Consider the following 19,446-nt stretch of genomic DNA (forward strand, 5'->3'; position numbering starts at 1 on the left):
AAGTTCATTGTTGAGGTGGAAAAGCACCAGGAGTTTAACCTATGTCCTCCGGCACCTCCATGTTTGGGACAAAGACAATTTTAGATGTGGTATCACATAATAACCGTGTGGTTAAACTGCACATTCTCAGATTTCACAAAAGGGTATTTTTATACATTTTGGTTTCACTATGTAGAAGTGGGCGGTGTTTATACATAGTCCCCGCCCATTTCAGGGCACCATAATATCTGGGACACATGGCCTCACAGGGGCTTGTAATTGCTCAGGTATGTTTAATTGCCTACTTTTATTGCTGTATTGGCAACATAAGGACCAAAGTTGGGCTAATGAAAGTGAACAAAGCCAATATGAGAATAAAATGGCTAGAGCCATTGGCCAAACCTTAGGCTTACCAAAATCGACTGTTTGGAACAGAATTAAGAAGAAAGAGAGCGCTGATGAGCTTACTAATCGCAAAGGGACTGACAGGCCAAGGAAGACCTCCACCGCTAATGACAGAATAGTTCTCTCCATAATAAAGACAAATCCCAAAACGTCTCTCCGATAGAGCAGAAACACTCTTCAGGAGTCAGGTGTGGATTTGTCAATGACCACTGTCCACACTGTTCATGGGCAGAAACACAGAGGCTACACTGCAAGATGTAAACTGTTGGTTAGCTGTAAAAACAGGATGGCCTGGTACAGTTTTCCATACATACATACATACATACATACATACATACATACATACATACATACATACATACATACATACATACATACATACATACATACATACATACATACATACATACATACATACATACATACATACATACATACATAGAGAGAGAGAGAGAGATGGCTGCTGGAGGTACTGGCTCACGTATCTTCATTGACGGTATAACTGCTGATGGTCATGACAAAATTAATTCTGAAGTGCATAGTCACAATCCTATTCGCTCAAGTTCAAGTGAATGCCCCCAAACTCTGGGGACAATGATCCAAAACTGCTAAAGCAAATAAGGAGTTTTTCAAAATGAAAAAATGAGTGGCCAAGTCAATCACCCGATCTGAACCCAATTAGGCGTGCCTTTCATATGCTGAAGAAAACTGGCTGCAATACAGGCCTAGCAGAGCATCCCAGCAACTGGCGATGTCCATGAATCTCATACTTAAAGCAGTCATTACATACAAAGGATATGGAACAAAATACAAACATGACTACTTTCATTTACATAATATTTCTGTGTCCCAAACATTATGGTGCCCTGAAATTGTGGAGACTGTAAACACTGCTGTCATTTCTACTTGGTAAAACCAAATTGTGTAAAAATGCAGTTTATTAAAAAATCTGACAATGTGCACTTTAACCATGCGATTTTTTAAATGATTATATATCTCAAATTGTGGAGTACAGAGGCAAATAAATGATGTCTCTCTGTCCCAAACATTATTGAGGGCTTGTATATTCATTACTGTTCCTAATGTCCTATATGTTATTTTATTTTTTAAAGAAGCATTTTGTTCAATGGCAAACGTAACATATAAAAAAAAATATATATATTTTTAATAGGTTACATGTTTGCCATGTAACATGTTACATGTTTGCCATTGAACAAAATGCCATTGTAGTGAATATACATGCCCCTACACGGGGTGAAACGGTGGTATTTTTCCAAAAAATGTTTTGATCATTGATTATGCCAAAGAGATCATTTAGCCTCATTTTTTATGTTCATATTTAAATATTCCTGTCAAGTGAGGTCCTGTTTGAACTGATCAAAACACGCTGCCCCATGCCCAATTCCTTTTGAAGAATATAGTTTAATTTTGATTGGAAACTTTCTACTTTACCATCTACTTGGTTGAACACTTTTTGGTAATTTTCTGGCCAGACCCAACTCTGGCATTGTATAATCTTTGACTAAATGATTGTTTTAACTTTTTGTTTGACTGTTCTTAACCAAGATATTTACTAGTATTTCCAGTTTGGATACCATACACCAAATGCCACTGATGTATGTTTTATTTGAAATTATCAAAACATGCCAAGACTTACCAGTAACAACTACATTTTTTGTAAATAAGTAGGACTGTTATACTTTTTGAACGACAAAGTTTAGCTTGGCAAACTTTCCACCTTCCTTACTGTTGAATACGCAACATGTTTTGGTCATTTTTCTGTCCGGACCCAACTTTTGCATTGTATAGCTTTTGAATAAATTATCTATTTGACTTAATTTTCCTTATAGCTGTCCTTAACCAAAATACTAGTAGTCTACTAGTCTTAGAATTAGAATTTTGGAAGTCATACAACAAGCGATGCTGATGTAGTAATCCACCAAGTATTGAAAGAATTTGCAGAATTGCCAAGCAGCACGATTTAGCATTTTTGAATAACTTTTTTCTGAGCAGTGTTATGAAAATCGGAGTCCATAATCTGAAAGTCGACAGAAAACTGTATCAGTACATGTTTTCAGGGGTTTTCCCCTGCTTTAATGCCAAAGATATGATGCTCCAAAATAAACACAAACTGCAATTTCCACTCAAGTGACTTTTTGGGTGCCACACCCCCCACCCTTTTTTTAAAGAGCCAATATCCACTGTAGAGTAACAGTTTGAGCTGAATTGCAGTCATCACCTCCCACACCTCTGATTAGATTTTACACAAAATTACCTAAAATTACCTAATTTTGGGACTGACAAAACGATGTATAAACTGTTGATTATGTTACAATGATGTGGGACTGTCCAAATGTTTTTACTTTCTGGAGAAGTCCTCTCAATACTTTCAAATTTAATTGGAAAAACTATCCCTTTTGAGCCAGTCCCCTTCCTCCTGATCATTGCATTACGCAGTTAATAAGTACACAGTGCAAAGTTTGGCTTGCTGGACTAACGGTGGCTAAGCGCTGATTGTTCATTGCTGACTGCCACCACATAAAACATGCTATTATTTTTGATCATTTTTTTGATATATTGTTGGAACTGAAATTCATGTGGCAAAAATGTCATGTTTAGTCTTTGCATTTGTGGAAACTTGGCGTTGAAAGTCCTTGAATTTGATGTTAAATAAGGAACACTATATCAATATCTGCAAAGATGAGGCAGCACCATAAAGATTCCAGTAGCCCACTGCTGATAATCAGGTTTCAGGTTTCGTATGGTATTTATATTTGTGAAATATGTGTATTAGGGCGGAAATGGCATCACTTAATTGCCTAATAAACATTACTCATACATCGGTGATTTAGCCCATGTTTTTACCCCCAAAACTAAGTAAACGACTGCTGTGTTGTCAGCACTAATCTTAAAAATGAAAAATATATGAAAAGGCGAATTCCTTTGCGTTCAAAATCATTATTGCAGTTTTACTGTAGCCTATTAAATTGAGGGAAGGAAGGATCTGTATTTAATATTGCATGTCAAGAAATGTTAATGTTTTATTACATGTTCTGTTCGGTGGAGATTGAGTACAACAACATAGGCCTATTTGTTGACTGATTATTTTATAAGATCAGAAACATATTGGTAAATCTAATTTGTGTACACTGTATGTGGTTATTGTCTCAGATCATTAAATAGCCTTCTTATAGGCTCTCTAGGACCAGAGTTGCTGACCACTGGTATATAGTAACCAATGAGGGCTTAGCATGTTCTCTGATTGGCCTGGGTTTTGTGTGAACTGCCACCATAGACCTGTTGATTTCTTTTGTCTCTGCTTAGGTACCTCTACACCCCCCCACCCTCCTTCTCTGTTTCTCCCCCTCCATCCCTCCTGTCGAGCGCAGACTCGGAAACAAACCCCAGTCAGCCGAGCCCCGGTCTGAGAGAGGGCCCCTTGTGTGTTCTGCCTCCTGCGTGGTCGGTGTGTGGCGTCTGCCTCCCGGGGAAGCCCCAGCATGTCCTCCATCCTGCCCTTCACCCCGCCCGTGGTGAAGCGTCTGCTGGGCTGGAAGAAGTCCGCGGGCGGGGCGGGCGGGGCTGGCGGCGGGGAGCAGAACGGCCAGGAGGAGAAGTGGTGCGAGAAGGCGGTGAAGAGCCTGGTGAAAAAGCTGAAGAAGACGGGCCAGCTGGACGAGCTGGAGAAGGCCATCACCACCCAGAACTGCAACACCAAGTGTGTCACCATCCCCAGGTAGGCTGCGGAGGGCCACGGCCCGGCCCGGCTCGCCCACGCTCTGAGCCCACGCTCTGAGCCCCTTCTGTGTGCCCGGTCCTGATCAGAGGGTGAAACATGCACACATTTAGGGCGGGGGAAAGGGAAAGTTTACTTCTCATTGATACTCTACTGCAGCAAATTGCTCAAAAAAGCACATTGCTAAATTTGACAAATGAGTGGACTTTATTGCGTCTGTAGCAGAGTTAATGATTCATGAAAATATCTTGGAAAGAGCGCATGCGGAGGAAAGGATCCACAATCCCCAATATCACAATCCCCCAAATTATGATTTACTAGCGAATTTGTGTCCTGGGAGACATTAAAGGACCCTGCCTGACAATGATAATGTCGGATTTAAGAATTGGTACAGTTGCGCTCACTCATTTATAAACTTGAGTCATAATCCCTTCATTTTGTAGATGGGTTTTATCTATACGAATAAAAAAAATCCATTAACAGAGAAAGTGAGTGTCTCAAAGCTTTTAATACAACAATAAATAAAAAGATCACATAAACTGAAGGCAGATTATTTTATTCATTCCTGGAATATCTGTTTAAAAGGTGACGCATGTCACCAAAAATAGTAAAACTATCTGTGTTTCTCAGAATTGATTGTTGAGGTTTTTGCGCGGCCTAAAAGCTTGGCGTTAGATTGAATCGACCCCTTCATCTCTGTAAGTACTTTTGTTCTAAATATACTCATGGCACATGCATAATCCATGCTGGAGTCAATCAGGAGCAAACTGCTTTGATTAATGTTATGGTGAAACATCTTCTTATGTGGAGTGTTTTCTCCCGTATTTTTGAAAGGCTGGTATGAGTTTAAACTGATGAGAAAATGCGTGCCTTGTGCGGTTTCCCTGTTAAAGTAAAATTTATTGGGTAAGCTACTTTTTTCCTTTTGTGGGTGGACAGTTTGATAGCAGTTGTAAGCCAAGCCATATCATATGAGGTTTGCCAACTTGTTCCAAGAGATATCCAGTCTTTCCCTCCATCATCTTTCACTTTGAATGTTTTTTTTCTGCCTTTGTTTATAAACAATAGCATGAGGTTCTTTTTTTTTTTTTTTTTTTTCTTGCAGTAATTAATGTGAAGTGAAATGGTAGAAGTGGAGTGCGTATTTTCATTTAATTCACTTTCTGGCTGATAAGAGAGCGTTACGTTGGAGATGCCGTCTCTCCTCGCCTGTCTCCCAGGCTTCATGGTGTTCAGCTGTCTGATGTGCAGTACCAGCCTGGATGATGGCAGCAGGAACACACAATCAGCTGTGGCTGTGCCTGGTGGCCTGGTTTGTCCCGGCTGTGCACGGTGGTGTGGTTTGTACTGGCTGTGCACGGTGGTGTGGTTTGTCCCGGCTGTGCACGGTGGTGTGGTTTGTACTGGCTGTGCACAGTGGTGTGGTTTGTCCCGGCTGTGCACGGTGGTGTGGTTTGTACTGGCTGTGCACGGTGGTGTGGTTTGTACTGGCTGTGCACGGTGGTGTGGTTTCTTCCAGCTGTGCACGGTGGTGTGGTTTGTTCCAGCGGTGCACAGTGGTGTGGTTTGTACTGGCTGTGCACGGTGGTGTGGTTTGTTCCGGCGGTGCACGGTGGTGTGGTTTGTACCGGCTGTGCACGGTGGTGTGGTTTGTACCGACTGTGAACGGTGGTTTGGTTTGTACTGGCTGTGCACGGTGGTGTGGTTTGTACTGGCTGTGCCTGGTGGCCTGGTTTGTCCTGGCTGTGCACGGTGGTGTGGTTTGTCCCGGCTGTGCACGGTGGTGTGGTTTGTACTGGCTGTGCACGGTGGTGTGGTTTGTACCGGCTGTGCACGGTGGTGTGGTTTGTACCGACTGTGAACGGTGGTGTGGTTTGTACCGGCTGTGCACGGTGGTGTGGTTTGTACCGACTGTGAACGGTGGTTTGGTTTGTACTGGCTGTGCACGGTGGTGTGGTTTGTCCCGGCTGTGCAAGGTCGTGTGGTTTGTACCGACTGTGCACGGTGGTGTGGTTTGTACCGGCTGTGCACAGTGGTGTGGTTTGTACCGACTGTGAACGGTGGTGTGGTTTGTACTGGCTGTGCACGGTGGTGTGGTTTGTCCCGGCTGTGCAAGGTGGTGTGGTTTGTACTGACTTTCCACACAGCAAGGAACATGTATGCAATTCTCTTGCCCCTTCACATTGATGGAGGCCATTGCAACAGTTGAATGGTTATGATTGTCCATTTGATATTGATGTTGAAAAATGAAAAACTGAAACTTAATTAGCATTTTTGCAAGCACATTTTTATGAAACGTGACCAATGTGTCGGCACAGTTTCCTCAGCCTGTTCCAGGAGAAATGAATCCATTTGTGCTCACTCAACATGCACAATACGGTTTCCTTATGTATTTGGTTATGATGGCACAGTGATGCCAAGTGATTGATTCCAGTTTTAATTCTGTTTTGAGATGTCAAAATCTACACCGTCTGTGTTTCCATGGTTGCAGAAAAATTGGATGTGCAATTTCTGGCATGTTTATCTTGAATGTAATCAAAGTATATGTAATGTGTGAAGCGCATACATCCATTCTGACCAACCTGCTCTGCCTGCATGCCTACCCTGCATCACTATTTACATATTGCACTGTTGTCTGCTCCTAAACGTAACTCTCTGATTTCTATTGTTTGCTTACGCTTATCTCTGACTGGATTGCAACCAATTTTTTAAATTGTTTCTAGCCTTAGGGTCAAAGTTAAACAGAAATGAAATGCGGTATTTTGCCAATGTATCATCAGAAAAGAAATTATGCTTTTTTTCCCCCCATCCTGCTGCAGATATTTTAGGAAGAGGTGCAGTTAGACTACAGACAGGAGGTCTCAGGGAAATGTGATTGAAAGTGAAGCTGACTCTTGCTTATACTTTCTCATACATTTTCTTGAAAGCATTGTACACAACAAGATTTTATTTTTTTTGGGAAGCTGTTACGGAAATGCATTTTTGAAATTGTAGGATTAGATCCCATGCATTTTTAAATATGGCGGGTGGTATTTATTTATTTATTTATTTATTTTTATTTTTATATGAAAGTTTTACAGGCCATGGAACATTTAAGATGAACGTCATCATGAAGACCAGTATATTTAAATTTATACCAAGATATGTAGATATTTATACCAAGATATTTAAATAACAAAACAATGTACTCCCCCTTCCCAATGATCGTACAAGATTTCCATTTTCATTTAAAAATATAACTTTCTTAATTAATAAATGTTTGACTGAATGTTAGACACATTTATCTCGTACTATTCTTCTCCACAAATTACTTTAAGCATTCTTTTTCATCCCCCATGAAGTATGTCCCATTTACCAATTTTCTTTTAAGGTAGTTCTCGACTGAAAACTGACAAGGCAATAGTTGCTGTTTGGTGAATGTCGCCCTTAATCAGATCACAATGCTTAATTCAATTTAGTTTTAAAAATGTTTTCTCAATTTCAGTAATACTCTAGCTATGAGCAACAGGGATTAGGTAGTCAGCGCTGTGCACAGCAACGCCGAAGTAATCCCAGTCAGTCTGGAGCACAGTATTCACACGTAATCAGGTTTCAGGTCCGTTGTGCTTTTTAATCCCAGTAATCCCAGTCAATCTGGAGCAGAGCATTCACACGTGTAATCTGGTTTCTGGTGCTCTGTGAGCTGTATCTTAATAAAGAGGCAGGAAAAAGCTCCCTTGTTTGGTCGGCACTGTTTAATCAACTTTCGGTCTGCTTGCCCTTCATCCTGGCCCTGTCTTCAGAGCTGATGAAGGTCTTATACATTTCCAGGCAAGACCTACAGATATCCTACTGCAAGTGGATAGATTTCATCTTAAATGCCTTAAAAACAATATTCCCTTTGGGTCATTCATTCCAATAATTCGGGCACGTGCAACCAGTAAAGGGATGTGCAATACAATTTGGACATAAAAATATATTTTTAAATTGCTATTCTTTCCATTTGGCAGAGCACTGCTTTATTTTTTATGTTTTTCCTCATCGAGACCACGGGCCTTTGTTCCAGAAAGCAGCATCTGGATGTGTGACCTCAGGTGCAGGGATGAGGGATGTGTGACCTCAGGTGCAGGGATGAGGGATGTGTGACCTCAGTTGCAGGGATGAGGGATGTGTGACCTCAGTTGCAGGGATGAGGGATGTGTGACCTCAGGTGCAGGGAGGGATGTGGGATCTCAGGTGCAGGGATGAGGGATGTGTGACCTCAGGTGCAGGGATGAGGGATGTGTGACGTCAGGTGCAGGGATGAGGGATGAGGGATGTGACCTCAGGTGCAGGGATGAGGGATGTGTGACCTCAGGTGCAGGGATGAGGGATGTGTGACCTCAGGTGCAGGGATGAGGGATGTGTGACCTCAGGTGCAGGGAGGGATGTGGGATCTCAGGTGCAGGGATGAGGGATGTGTGACCTCAGGTGCAGGGATGAGGGATGTGTGACCTCAGGTGCAGGGATGAGGGATGTGTGACGTCAGGTGCAGGGATGAGGGATGTGTGACGTCAGGTGCAGGGATGAGGGATGTGTGACCTCAGGTGCAGGGATGAGGGATGTGTGACCTCAGGTGCAGGGATGAGGGATGAGGGATGTGTGACCTCAGGTGCAGGGATGAGGGATGTGTGACCTCAGGTGCAGGGATGAGGGATGTGTGACCTCAGGTGAAGGGATGAGGGATGTGGGATGAGGGATGTGTGACCTCAGGTGCAGGGATGAGAGATGAGGGATGTGTGACCTCAGGTGCAGGGATGAGGGTTGAGGGATGAGGGATGTGTGACGTCAGGTGCAGGGATGAGGGATGAGGGATGTGACCTCAGGTGCAGGGATGAGGGATGTGGGATGAGGGATGTGTGACCTCAGGTGCAGGGATGAGGGATGAGGGATGTGTGACCTCAGGTGCAGGGATGAGGGATGTGTGACCTCAGGTGCAGGGACGAGGGATGTGGGATGAGGGATGTGGGCTTCCGTTACTCCTTCAGGATCCTCAGTGGTGTGAAAGTCAAATGGACCACTTCAGAGTTTCTGACGCCAGCATTTTATACTACACTCCAAAACGTGCTTTACGTTTCTGATGAGAAATTTCTGCAATTGTATTGAAAAGCTTTATGTTCTCATTTTATAGAAAAAATTCCTTTTGGAGTTTAATCCTTGGGTGTTTGCAGTTTGGGGGATTAGGGTTCAGTTGGGGGTTACGTTTAGGTTTTAGGGTTGTGGTTGGGGTTAGGGTTAGTGTGAGTTTCTTGAGATACTAGTCAGTTCAGACTGCAGGGTTTCATGGGATTTAAGTCTGGACACTGCGAGCCATTGCAGAACATGGTTGTCGTTTTTACTTATACATTTCTCTGTGGATTTGGGTATTTTTGGAGTCATTGGACAATCTACCTACGACCAAGTCTCAGCTTCCTAGCAGAGGCAATCAGATTTTCTGTAAAGATTTCCTGGTACTTTGTTGCATTCATTGCGCCATTGATCTTAAATAGTGCCCTTTGTCGACTGGCAGTGAAACTAGAAGTGATGGAATGACTCAATATACAGTCCCCTTCAAACGTATTGGAGCAGCAAGGCCAATTCCTTTGTTTTTGCAATGCACTGAATACATTTGGGGTTGAAATAAAAAGATGAACACAAGTTCAGAATTTCATCTTTTATGTCACATGTTCCAATATTTTTGCTCACCTAAAAATTGGGTCGTCTTATACGAAAGGTCATGTTCTAAGTTGTTTAACAAATCTTGATAAAAACAAATAATAATGCAATAATACAAGAAAATAAAAGCTGAAATTTGGATCTGTGATCTCACATACTTATATTGACGTCAAACTCAATTGTCTTCAGTGTAATGCAAAAAAAAACAAAACAAAGGAATTGACGTTGCTGTTCCAATACTTTTGGAGGGTACTGTAGTTCGTTTAGACTGAGATTAACTGAATTAAGTAGAATTGTATTGCCAATTTCACTTTGTTTGATTTTATTCACAATAATTGGTAGGGAGATGGATGAAGTAACTAGCTCTGAAAACATTTTTACATATTTATTACTTGGGTAAATGCAGACCAGATTGTATTATGGCTTTGATTAACAGCACACGGCAATAAATGAGTGGAAGTGTTGTGAGTTCCAGGTGTTGTGTGTAAGCCAAATGGAGTTGGTCTAAACGGTAATAACAGAACCAGGTGTTGTCTCTAAGCCAAATGGAGATGGTCTAAACGATAATAACAGAACCAGGTGTTGTGTGTAAGGCAAATGGAGATGGTCTAAACGGTAATAACAGAACCAGGTGTTGTGTGTAAGCCAAATGGAGATGGTCTAAACGATAATAACAGAACCAGGTGTTGTGTGTAAGGCAAATGGAGATGGTCTAAACGGTAATGACAGAACCAGGTGTGTGTAAGCTAAATGGAGTTGGTCTAAACGGTAATAACAGAACCAGGTGTTGTGTGTAAGCCAAATGGAGATGGTCTAAACGGTAATAGCAGAACCAGGTGTTGTGTGTAAGCCAAATGGAGGTGGTCTAAACGGTAATAACAGAACCAGGTGTTGTGTGTAAGGCAAATGGAGATGGTCTAAACGGTAATAACAGAACCAGGTGTTGTGTGTAAGCCAAATGGAGGTGGTCTAAACGGTAATAACAGAACCAGGTGTTGTGTGTAAGGCAAATGGAGATGGTCTAAACGGTAATAGCAGAACCAGGTGTTGTGTGTAAGCCAAATGGAGATGGTCTAAACGGTAATAACAGAACCAGGTGTTGTGTGGAAGGAAAACCAGTGGCATGAGGGAATTCTGGTGAATTTAGTAATACAAACTATGTGCACTATATACATATACCACTATAATGAACCTTGATTTTGAGATACATGCAATGAATATTAAAATGCATACTATACGTCCAATTTTAATGACATTGGCATTGGTGAAATGATGTGTTGGATGGCTCGGTATGGTGACGGAAATAATTTAAAATCAGTGAATTAAGGCACACTTAGAATTAATGAAAATGTCTGTGTAATGAAGGTACTAAGTGAAGGGGAGTAAGCAATGCTTGAGACTATCTGATGGTTGAGCGTTTGGTCCAGGAGTCGTTTTGTGTTTATTATGGGTCCTAGTTGTGACATTACTGGAGCTGCCTGCAGTAGTGTGCAGTGTACTACTTCCATTAAGCCCTTAACAAGCACTAGTTATGATTAGGTGTCATGTCTTGGCTGTAAATCGTTTGTATTATTGCTAATATCATTTTTTTTATTTCATTTTTTTCATTGTAGTTGATTGTAGGTACAATGTGAATGATCATCTGGAATAGACTTCAGTTTTTATGTTCCTGTGTTAGTACATTGCACGCACTAAAAAAGATAAATTGCTGCGATTAAGAACATGCTTGTTGAGACTAGCGAACATATAGTTGTATGAAACTTCAAGTTGTATAAGAGATTTCTGGTTGGAAAGCAAGTATACACACTATCACAACAATGAGTGTAGTCTGACTGCCAAGCCGTGCCAACTGCCGGGGCTTTTCCAAGGGAATGCTTACAGTTTATACAAGACGTCACATAAGATTAAGGCCATTTGTACTGTCTTAAAGGTACATTTGTACATGTCCAGCTGTGTGGTTGTTTCTAATTGCTCACCTGGATTGGCACCTGCTCAGACTGGCCAGTTCTGATGGTCCAGCTTTCTTGCTGCAAAGCATTTTAATCTTGGACAATAAGTTCCTCTCAACTCGTACTCTCCCTCGTTTTCCATTGGCCGAGCGTGTCTGGGCAGGGGAGATTGTAGAGGTCTGCGCTCTCATGTGCTCTGCTCCTTATCGACCAGTTCACCTTGAGGAGGAAGACCATGCCCTCTGGGAGCTGTTGAGTGCGATTGCTTTGGCAAGATATAGTCAAACTCCAGAGTTTTCCAGAGTCCCCTCGTATCTCAGAATGGTGAAATGTGCTTTGAAAATGAAAATGTATGGTTCTGTTACTTCCATATCTGAGGTATTGCTCTTCTAGAGTCTGGAAGTGTGTGCTTACTGCATGCCTGTTAAAAGGCATTGAAATGATAAGAGAATTGAACTGGAGTCCTAATGTTTTTCAAGGAAGGGCCTGAGCTTATTAGAGGTAGAGGTTTTGTCCGTTCAGGCATTTGATAGCAGTTCTGTTCTGTCACTTGGCCTTCTGTGCTGTCATTTTGGAAAACTCTTTACTATATTGTTTAAATTTACACTGTTGCAGTGTTGGGTTGGGCAGTCCAAAAACATCTTCAACAATTGCATTTGGTCACAGTCTAATTGGTCAATTATGAGTAGTTATTAGGGGGGGGGGGCGGGTATGGGGGTGCTTTCATGTTACAAATTTTGGTGTAAATTATTATTTTATTGCCAATGTCATGCATGCCCATAAACATTGCAGGCTGAATTTTCTATGCTCCTTTTTTGCTTAATGTAAGAAGTCCAGTTCCAAAGGCCTCTGATGCAGGAACGTTGTCCCAAATTGATCCGAGAAGGTCTTGCTCTCTGATAAGCGGCACAAACAAAGCTGATATTGGGTCACAGCTGAAAACAGTCAGGTTTCTATCTAAGAGGCTTTGGAGTAATGTCAAACCAGTTTCTGAATGGTGGTTTATGTATGTATTTTTTATTTTATCGGAAAGCTTATTCTCAATAACTTCTGGAATATCCATCTGTCGGGGATTTAGGATGGTGTATGCATTGGAATGCAACTGTTTATGCACCTCTGGTCAAATTGAATGTTTTGTTAAATAAAGTTAAAGTTTAAAAACAACCTTTGCAGAGTACCTGCATAAACATGACATATTACCGCAATGTTTTTTAATCAGCAGTTACTACTGGAAAAAAAAAACTAAACATTTTGGAACCTTACATTTCTTCCATTAGTACTTTCCTTACATTTCAAACCTTGATTGACTTGTTAGTCCTTCTACTGTCTTGGGGTATTGTACTTATTCTGGACAACCATGGGCTGCTTAAGGCAGCTGACTGGGGTCTTCAAAATAAAGAAAATAGATTTTTTTTTTAAAGCAGGTAACTATTTCTAACAGTGATAACTAGCTAGGAATGTCCACTGTCAAATATGGTTAAGAAATGGAAGTTAAGGAGAACTACTGAAGTCCTGGTGGGAAAAAAATGAGAGCAATCTCTCTTGACACAAGCTGAGAAGAAGACTGGGATCCAAAACATTTCAATATCAACAATCAACGTAAGGCTTTTGATGGCCTGAATATTATTGAGAATCTGTGGGGAAATCTCAAACATGCAGTGTCTGTAAGAAGACCTAAGAATATTTCTGCACTAGGAGGGCGGGATGGAAGAGTGGTGGAGAAAAATGTTAGCTGGCTACAATAAATGATTTGGAAGCTGTGCTCTGCCAAAGGAGGCAAGTACTGACTGACAAGGTGTGCAAACTTTTGCACTTAAGATTGATTCAATATCCGTTTAAAAATGCCGCATGGAAATGTATGAATTTTGCCTTAGTTTTGTTTGGTTTGAAATAGAAATTTCATTTGTACAGAGGAAACGACAATTTAGCTGTCCTTGTACTTAGTCATGTTTGTTCCCTGCAGAGCTTTTTTGAATCCTTTTCACTTGGAAAATCAGTCAGTGCATGCAGGGGCACCCAAACTGCATACTGTATAAAATGTAACATAATTAAGGCGCTTCATTGGATGGTTGGTTGAGAATTTTGGGGCTCAGTAGGTCCTGTATCATCTTTTGAGGGTCTTGGGAAGCACTGGCCAGTGCGCCTGGTCGGTGATGAAGGGCAGTGTGCTTCGCGATATGGTCCTGCCCTTCAACAAGATATGACCGTGAACTACGGATGCCGTGGTGCCGCTTGTTAATGAGGTGAAAGCAGATGGAACTATACCATGCCTAACTGCAATAGGATCAAAGGAGCAGAGGAAGGCTTGATTCCCTGAAAATGGGTCAATGGTGTGCAACATGGCCGACGGCCTGCCAGCCTCAGGGTGTGAGAGCTCCAGCCAGGCCTCCTCTGGGGGATGAAGTGTAATCGTGTGTGGGGTTAGCGGAGGGCATGCGGGTGACCAGGCCTCCTCCGGGGGGATGAAGTGTAATCGTGTGTGGGGTTAGCGGAGGGCATGCGGGTGACCAGTCCTCCTCCAGGGGGATGTAGTGTAATCGTGTGTGGGGTTAGCGGAGGGCATGCGGGTGACCAGTCCTCCTCCAGGGGGATGTAGTGTAATCGTGTGTGGGGTTAGCGGAGGGCATGCGGGTGACCAGTCCTCCTCCAGGGGGATGTAGTGTAATCGTGTGTGGGGTTAGCGGAGGGCATGCGGGTGACCAGTCCTCCTCCAGGGGGATGTAGTGTAATCGTGTGTGGGGTTAGCGGAGGGCATGCGGGTGACCAGTCCTCCTCCAGGGGGATGTAGTGTAATCGTGTGTGGGGTTAGCGGAGGGCATGCGGGTGACCAGTCCTCCTCCAGGGGGATGTAGTGTAATCGTGTGTGGGGTTAGCGGAGGGCATGCGGGTGCACTTCTTGTGCTGACGCACAGCACCGTGAAGAGCGTCTTGGAAAGCGTGCCTGCCCTGGTGATAATGTCAGAGAGGACCCTGCCTTCACGGCAGAGGCTGTGTGGTTTCACTCTCTCGGGCTTCAGCCTGCCCGCAAGGTCTCGTCACGTTCAGAGCTCCTGTTCCATACTGGGTCATTCTTCGTCTGATTGGGTGGGCGAATGCGGGCCTGATGGAAGAGCGTTATTCTCTGTGCAGTCCAGCCACACAGCCAGCCTGGTGCAGTGTCTCGTGGGGTTGGATGAGGGTTGCTTACCTCTTTTTATAATACACTGGGGACTTCCCTGCACAAGCAAACCCTCCCTAGCTATAGCGAGGGGTCTGCAGTGTGCTGTTAGGGTTCACTGGCAGACTGCAGGGGTCTGCAGTGTGCTGTTTGGGTTCACTGGCAGACTGCAGGGGTCTGCGGTGTGCTGTTAGGGTTCACTGGCAGACTGCAGGGGTCTGCGGTGTGCTGTTAGGGTTCACTGGCAGACTGCAGGGGTCTGCAGTGTGCTGTTAGGGTTCACTGGCAGACTGCAGGGGTCTGCGGTGTGCTGTTAGGGTTCACTGGCAGACTGCAGGGGTCTGCAGTGTGCTGTTAGGGTTCACTGGCAGACTGCAGGGGTCTGCAGTGTGCTGTTTGGGTTCACTGGCAGACTGCAGGGGTCTGCGGTGTGCTGTTAGGGTTCACTGGCAGACTGCAGGGGTCTGCGGTGTGCTGTTTGGGTTCACTGGCAGACTGCAGGGGTCTGCGGTGTGCTGTTAGGGCTCACTGGCAGACTGCAGCATGTGTTCTTTCACCAGAAACCAGCTCTTCAGCCGGTGGCACTCACACAACACACTGTCCAACATCTTTTACCGTAAAGCAGTGACCACACAAGCAGCTGGAAATGGTTGAAATGCATGATCAGAGGGATGTAGCCACAACACATCCACCATATCTACCCAGTGTAATGTCAATAACTACAGTAACGCATCCGCTAAATATCTATGCAGAGTAATGTCAATAACCATAACAACACGTATTTCGAATGTCTACCCAGAGTAATGTCAATAACCATAACAACACGTATTTCGAATGTCTACCCAGAGTAATGTCAATAACCATAATAACACATATTTCAAATATCTACAGTACTGTTCAAAAGTCTTAGACGCCTGTATAACCGAAAGATTCTTTCAAAAATCATTCAATGAAAGGTCCTAAATACACGTATTATACATTTTACATTACATTTGAGTAATTTGGCAGAATAGTTAAAAACTGAATCGAATCAATATTTTTTGTGACCACCCTTTGGCGTTAAAGCTGCATCACTTCTCTGAGATATAGAACTGCAGGACAGCGTTGGTTGTTCCAAGCATGTTGGAGAACTTGCCACAGTTCTTCTGCAGACTTTGGTTGGCTCCTTGCTTCTGATCTCAGACAGCCTTGATCAAGTTTTTATGTAAAAACTAGTCAATTGCTTAGAGTAATATGTTACTTTTATTAATTAAATACAAAAATGTCTCCTGTAAAATTACATCTTTTGGAAAATGAATATTTTGAAATATCAAATGTGTTCTTTTATACTAACACACACAAAAAATAAACATATATGTGTGTGTGTGTGTGTGTGTATATAAGTCTGGGGTGCTTCTGTACAGTACTGTATGTAGAGTAATGTCAATAGCTATAACAACACACATTTCAAGGTCAAGATTGTATGGGCGTGGTCTGGATCGCCTCACAAACTGAATTTATTTTATTTATTTAAGAAATATATTTTTTATTCGGGACAGTGCTTATTAATCAACAGTTTCCATATCAATGTAAACGTACCAGAGTTCTCTAATGAGCTCATTTTCATCTGTAGTCCCTAACCTGCATGTTTGCCAATTAGTCTCCCTCCTATTTGTCTTTTGTAACATAAAAAATATGCCGGGCACAAATGGACTATGGTCTTTCTGAGGCTGAAAAATAGGCCTACTTGTGAGTGAGTGTATGCCTCGTGCGTACGCCCATTTGTTCTGGTGGCACAATGGTGAGGCTTATACCATGTGTGGGGTTAATTAAGGTGCGTGTACTTCAAATAATAACATCTGCACAAAGGATTCCACATTTCAGTGACTTATCCTGTAGTTTACTTGAATAGATTTGTGCAAGGCCTTATTTGAACTAGGGTGAAGTCGGGACATGAACAAAGCGGCTGGCATTATGGATTCAGCGTGTGGCCTTGTGTAATCTGAAAGTGCGAGCTTGATATGCGTGCGTTTCCTGCACTGTTCCTGTCATGCTCCGGAAAAACTGCTGTTACTTTCGAAGGAGTTTGGTAATCCGGATTAGCACCAGTCTTGGGTGATTCCGTATTGGTTTAAGTAAATATTCAGCACTCAGACCTGATCTTTAATGATAACACTTGATATGGTCGAGTTTGGCTGGTAGGCAGTCATTATGAAGTCGAGCATAGCATGGCCAGAATTGTTTGTTGGGAATGAAGCTGGTATCTGTATGGTAGTCCGTACCTACCTCAGCGTTTGCTTGCTCAGGAATTATTTCTCTGTACTGTTTGGTGAGACAACAGAATGGCAATGGTGTTAACGGCAACAGTTCAAAACCCTGTGAGTTACAAGAACTAAGTTACAACAATGGTGACTTTTGGGCCGTTTGCTCAGAGAAGACACTTGATTTTGGGGCAGTGCTGACCTTGACTAGTGTCAGCTGTGTGTTTGATTTTGTTTCTTTTAGGCCATTCAGAGGTGGACTTGCATTGTTGTTTTTGAATGCCACACCGTCACACTAACACCCCCATGTTTGACTATTGGTATGATGTTCATACTGTGAAATGTTCCGTTTGCTTTACACCTGAGGGCTGCACCCTCTGAGATATTTTGGGGAGGCCGTACCCTCCTTGGAAGATTCACGACTGTTCTCCATTTCCAGGTAATGATTCTGTTATTTTCTGTGGTTCGGTCAAGAAATGGCTTTGTAACCCTTTCCAGCCACAAGCACTTTTTTCCCCCCCCTTATCTCTTCTGGAATTTCCTTTGATCATGGCATAGTGTGCTTGTAGAAACTTTGTGGTGGCTACTTCACTGATGGTAAGGTTCAATATGAGTGAGGTTTATATTCAACAGGGCTGGCTGCAGTCAAGCCTGATTATTAAAAGGGCATATAAAAAAAACAAATAAAAAAAAAACACGCCCTGTCATTACATTGGCAACTGGTCTATGTTCACTTCTGCCAAATACATTGCTTGTCTATCTGTATTTGTCAATTTAAAAGGTGTTGGAGTAATTTCTGGGTGTGACACTTTTCTTTGTGTAATGTGTCTGAAAAGCATGTGGCCAATAGAAGGGGGAGGGGTGGATGTGGCTGGATTGGCTCCTACAGCGGTGCGTATAGATGTGGCTGGATTGGCTCCTACAGCGGTGCGTATAGATGTTGTTGGATTGGCTCCTACAGCGGTGCGTATAGATGTGGCTGGATTGGCTCCTACAGCGGTGCGTATAGATGTTGGATTGGCTCCTACAGAGGTGCGTATAGATGTGGCTGGATTGGCTCCTACAGCGGTGCGTATAGATGTTGTTGGATTGGCTCCTACAGCGGTGCGTATAGATGTGGCTGGATTGGCTCCTACAGCGGTGCGTATAGATGTTGGATTGGCTCCTACAGCGGTGCGTATAGATGTGGCTGGATTGGCTCCTACAGCGGTGCGTATAGATGTTGGATTGGCTCCTACAGAGGTGCATATAGATGTGGCTGGATTGGCTCCTACAGAGGTGCGTATAGATGTGGCTGGATTGGCTCCTACAGAGGTGCGTATAGATGTGGCTGGATTGGCTCCTACAGAGGTGCGTATAGATGTTGGATTGGCTCCTACAGAGGTGCGTATAGATGTGGCTGGATTGGCTCCTACAGCGGTGCGTATAGATGTTGGATTGGCTCCTACAGAGGTGCATATAGATGTGGCTGGATTGGCTCCTACAGAGGTGCGTATAGATGTGGCTGGATTGGCTCCTACAGCGGTGCGTTTGCTAAAGATGCCCTTGGTCACTAACCGTTAAGTGGCTGGCCTGCATTCAGCAATATTGGGTGGCTGCTGTTATTGACGAACTGAATTCAGTTTTGTACCTTAGCTGGCTGGCCATGTTAGCGGGGTCCCACTGCACATTACAGCCGCTTATTATTGGGGGATGGATCCCCCTCCTGGGCTCCCTCATGCTGAAATGCAAAGGACTCCCGGAATGTTCCGGAAAAATGAAAGCGGCAATGCTTTCGAGCGATGCGTTTGCGATTATGCTTGCTCATGTTACAGAACTGTGCCATGGCAGGCTAGAGCAGACTGAAAGCCTCTGGTGTTGTGCTAGCTGTGGCTAGCGTAGGTCCGCTCCATTACCACTAAGGTTTAGCTGCAGCTACCCCCTAACTTTGCTGTGTATGGTTTTTGCTATCGTATGCGTCGGTTTTCACGGCCGAAATGGCATGAATGCAGCCGTTATTGTATTTTTGAGAGACGCAAGCCTACTGACATAGGCCAGAACAAAATGGCTGTTTTATTGGTGGGTGAACTTCGTCATCTTGCGGGTGTAAGCAGGGTTGAGAGGAGTTTTGAGACATGTTTTGATTGCAAACGCAGGAGGAAGCAAGAAATCCTACATCCTAGTATGCCTATAACATTTTTTTTTATTATTAAAATTTGTTTTGTGTTGGCTCAGTTTCCCTTGGTGTAATGATCAACTTCAAGATTCAACTTGTTGTGTGTTCAGAGATGCTCTTCTGCATACCACGGTTGTAATGTGATTATGTGT

The 19,446-nt window shown here is 43.2% G+C and overlaps 1 protein-coding gene across 4 annotated transcripts in view; it reads left to right on the plus strand.

The window, feature by feature from the left end:
- Positions 1–19,446, plus strand: part of smad2 (SMAD family member 2) — a 39,359-nt gene that overhangs the window by 4,412 nt on the left and 15,501 nt on the right. For all 4 annotated transcript variants that reach the window (XM_061259363.1, XM_061259362.1, XM_061259361.1 and 1 more), the window contains one exon: positions 3,709–4,120. In XM_061259363.1, the coding sequence (XP_061115347.1) occupies positions 3,885–4,120 (236 nt within the window). In that variant the 5' untranslated portion in view covers positions 3,709–3,884. The remainder of the gene's footprint in view (positions 1–3,708; positions 4,121–19,446) is intronic.

This window comes from Conger conger, chromosome 11 (assembly GCF_963514075.1).
Source record: "Conger conger chromosome 11, fConCon1.1, whole genome shotgun sequence".
In the NCBI taxonomy this organism is placed as follows: Eukaryota; Metazoa; Chordata; class Actinopteri; order Anguilliformes; family Congridae; genus Conger; species Conger conger.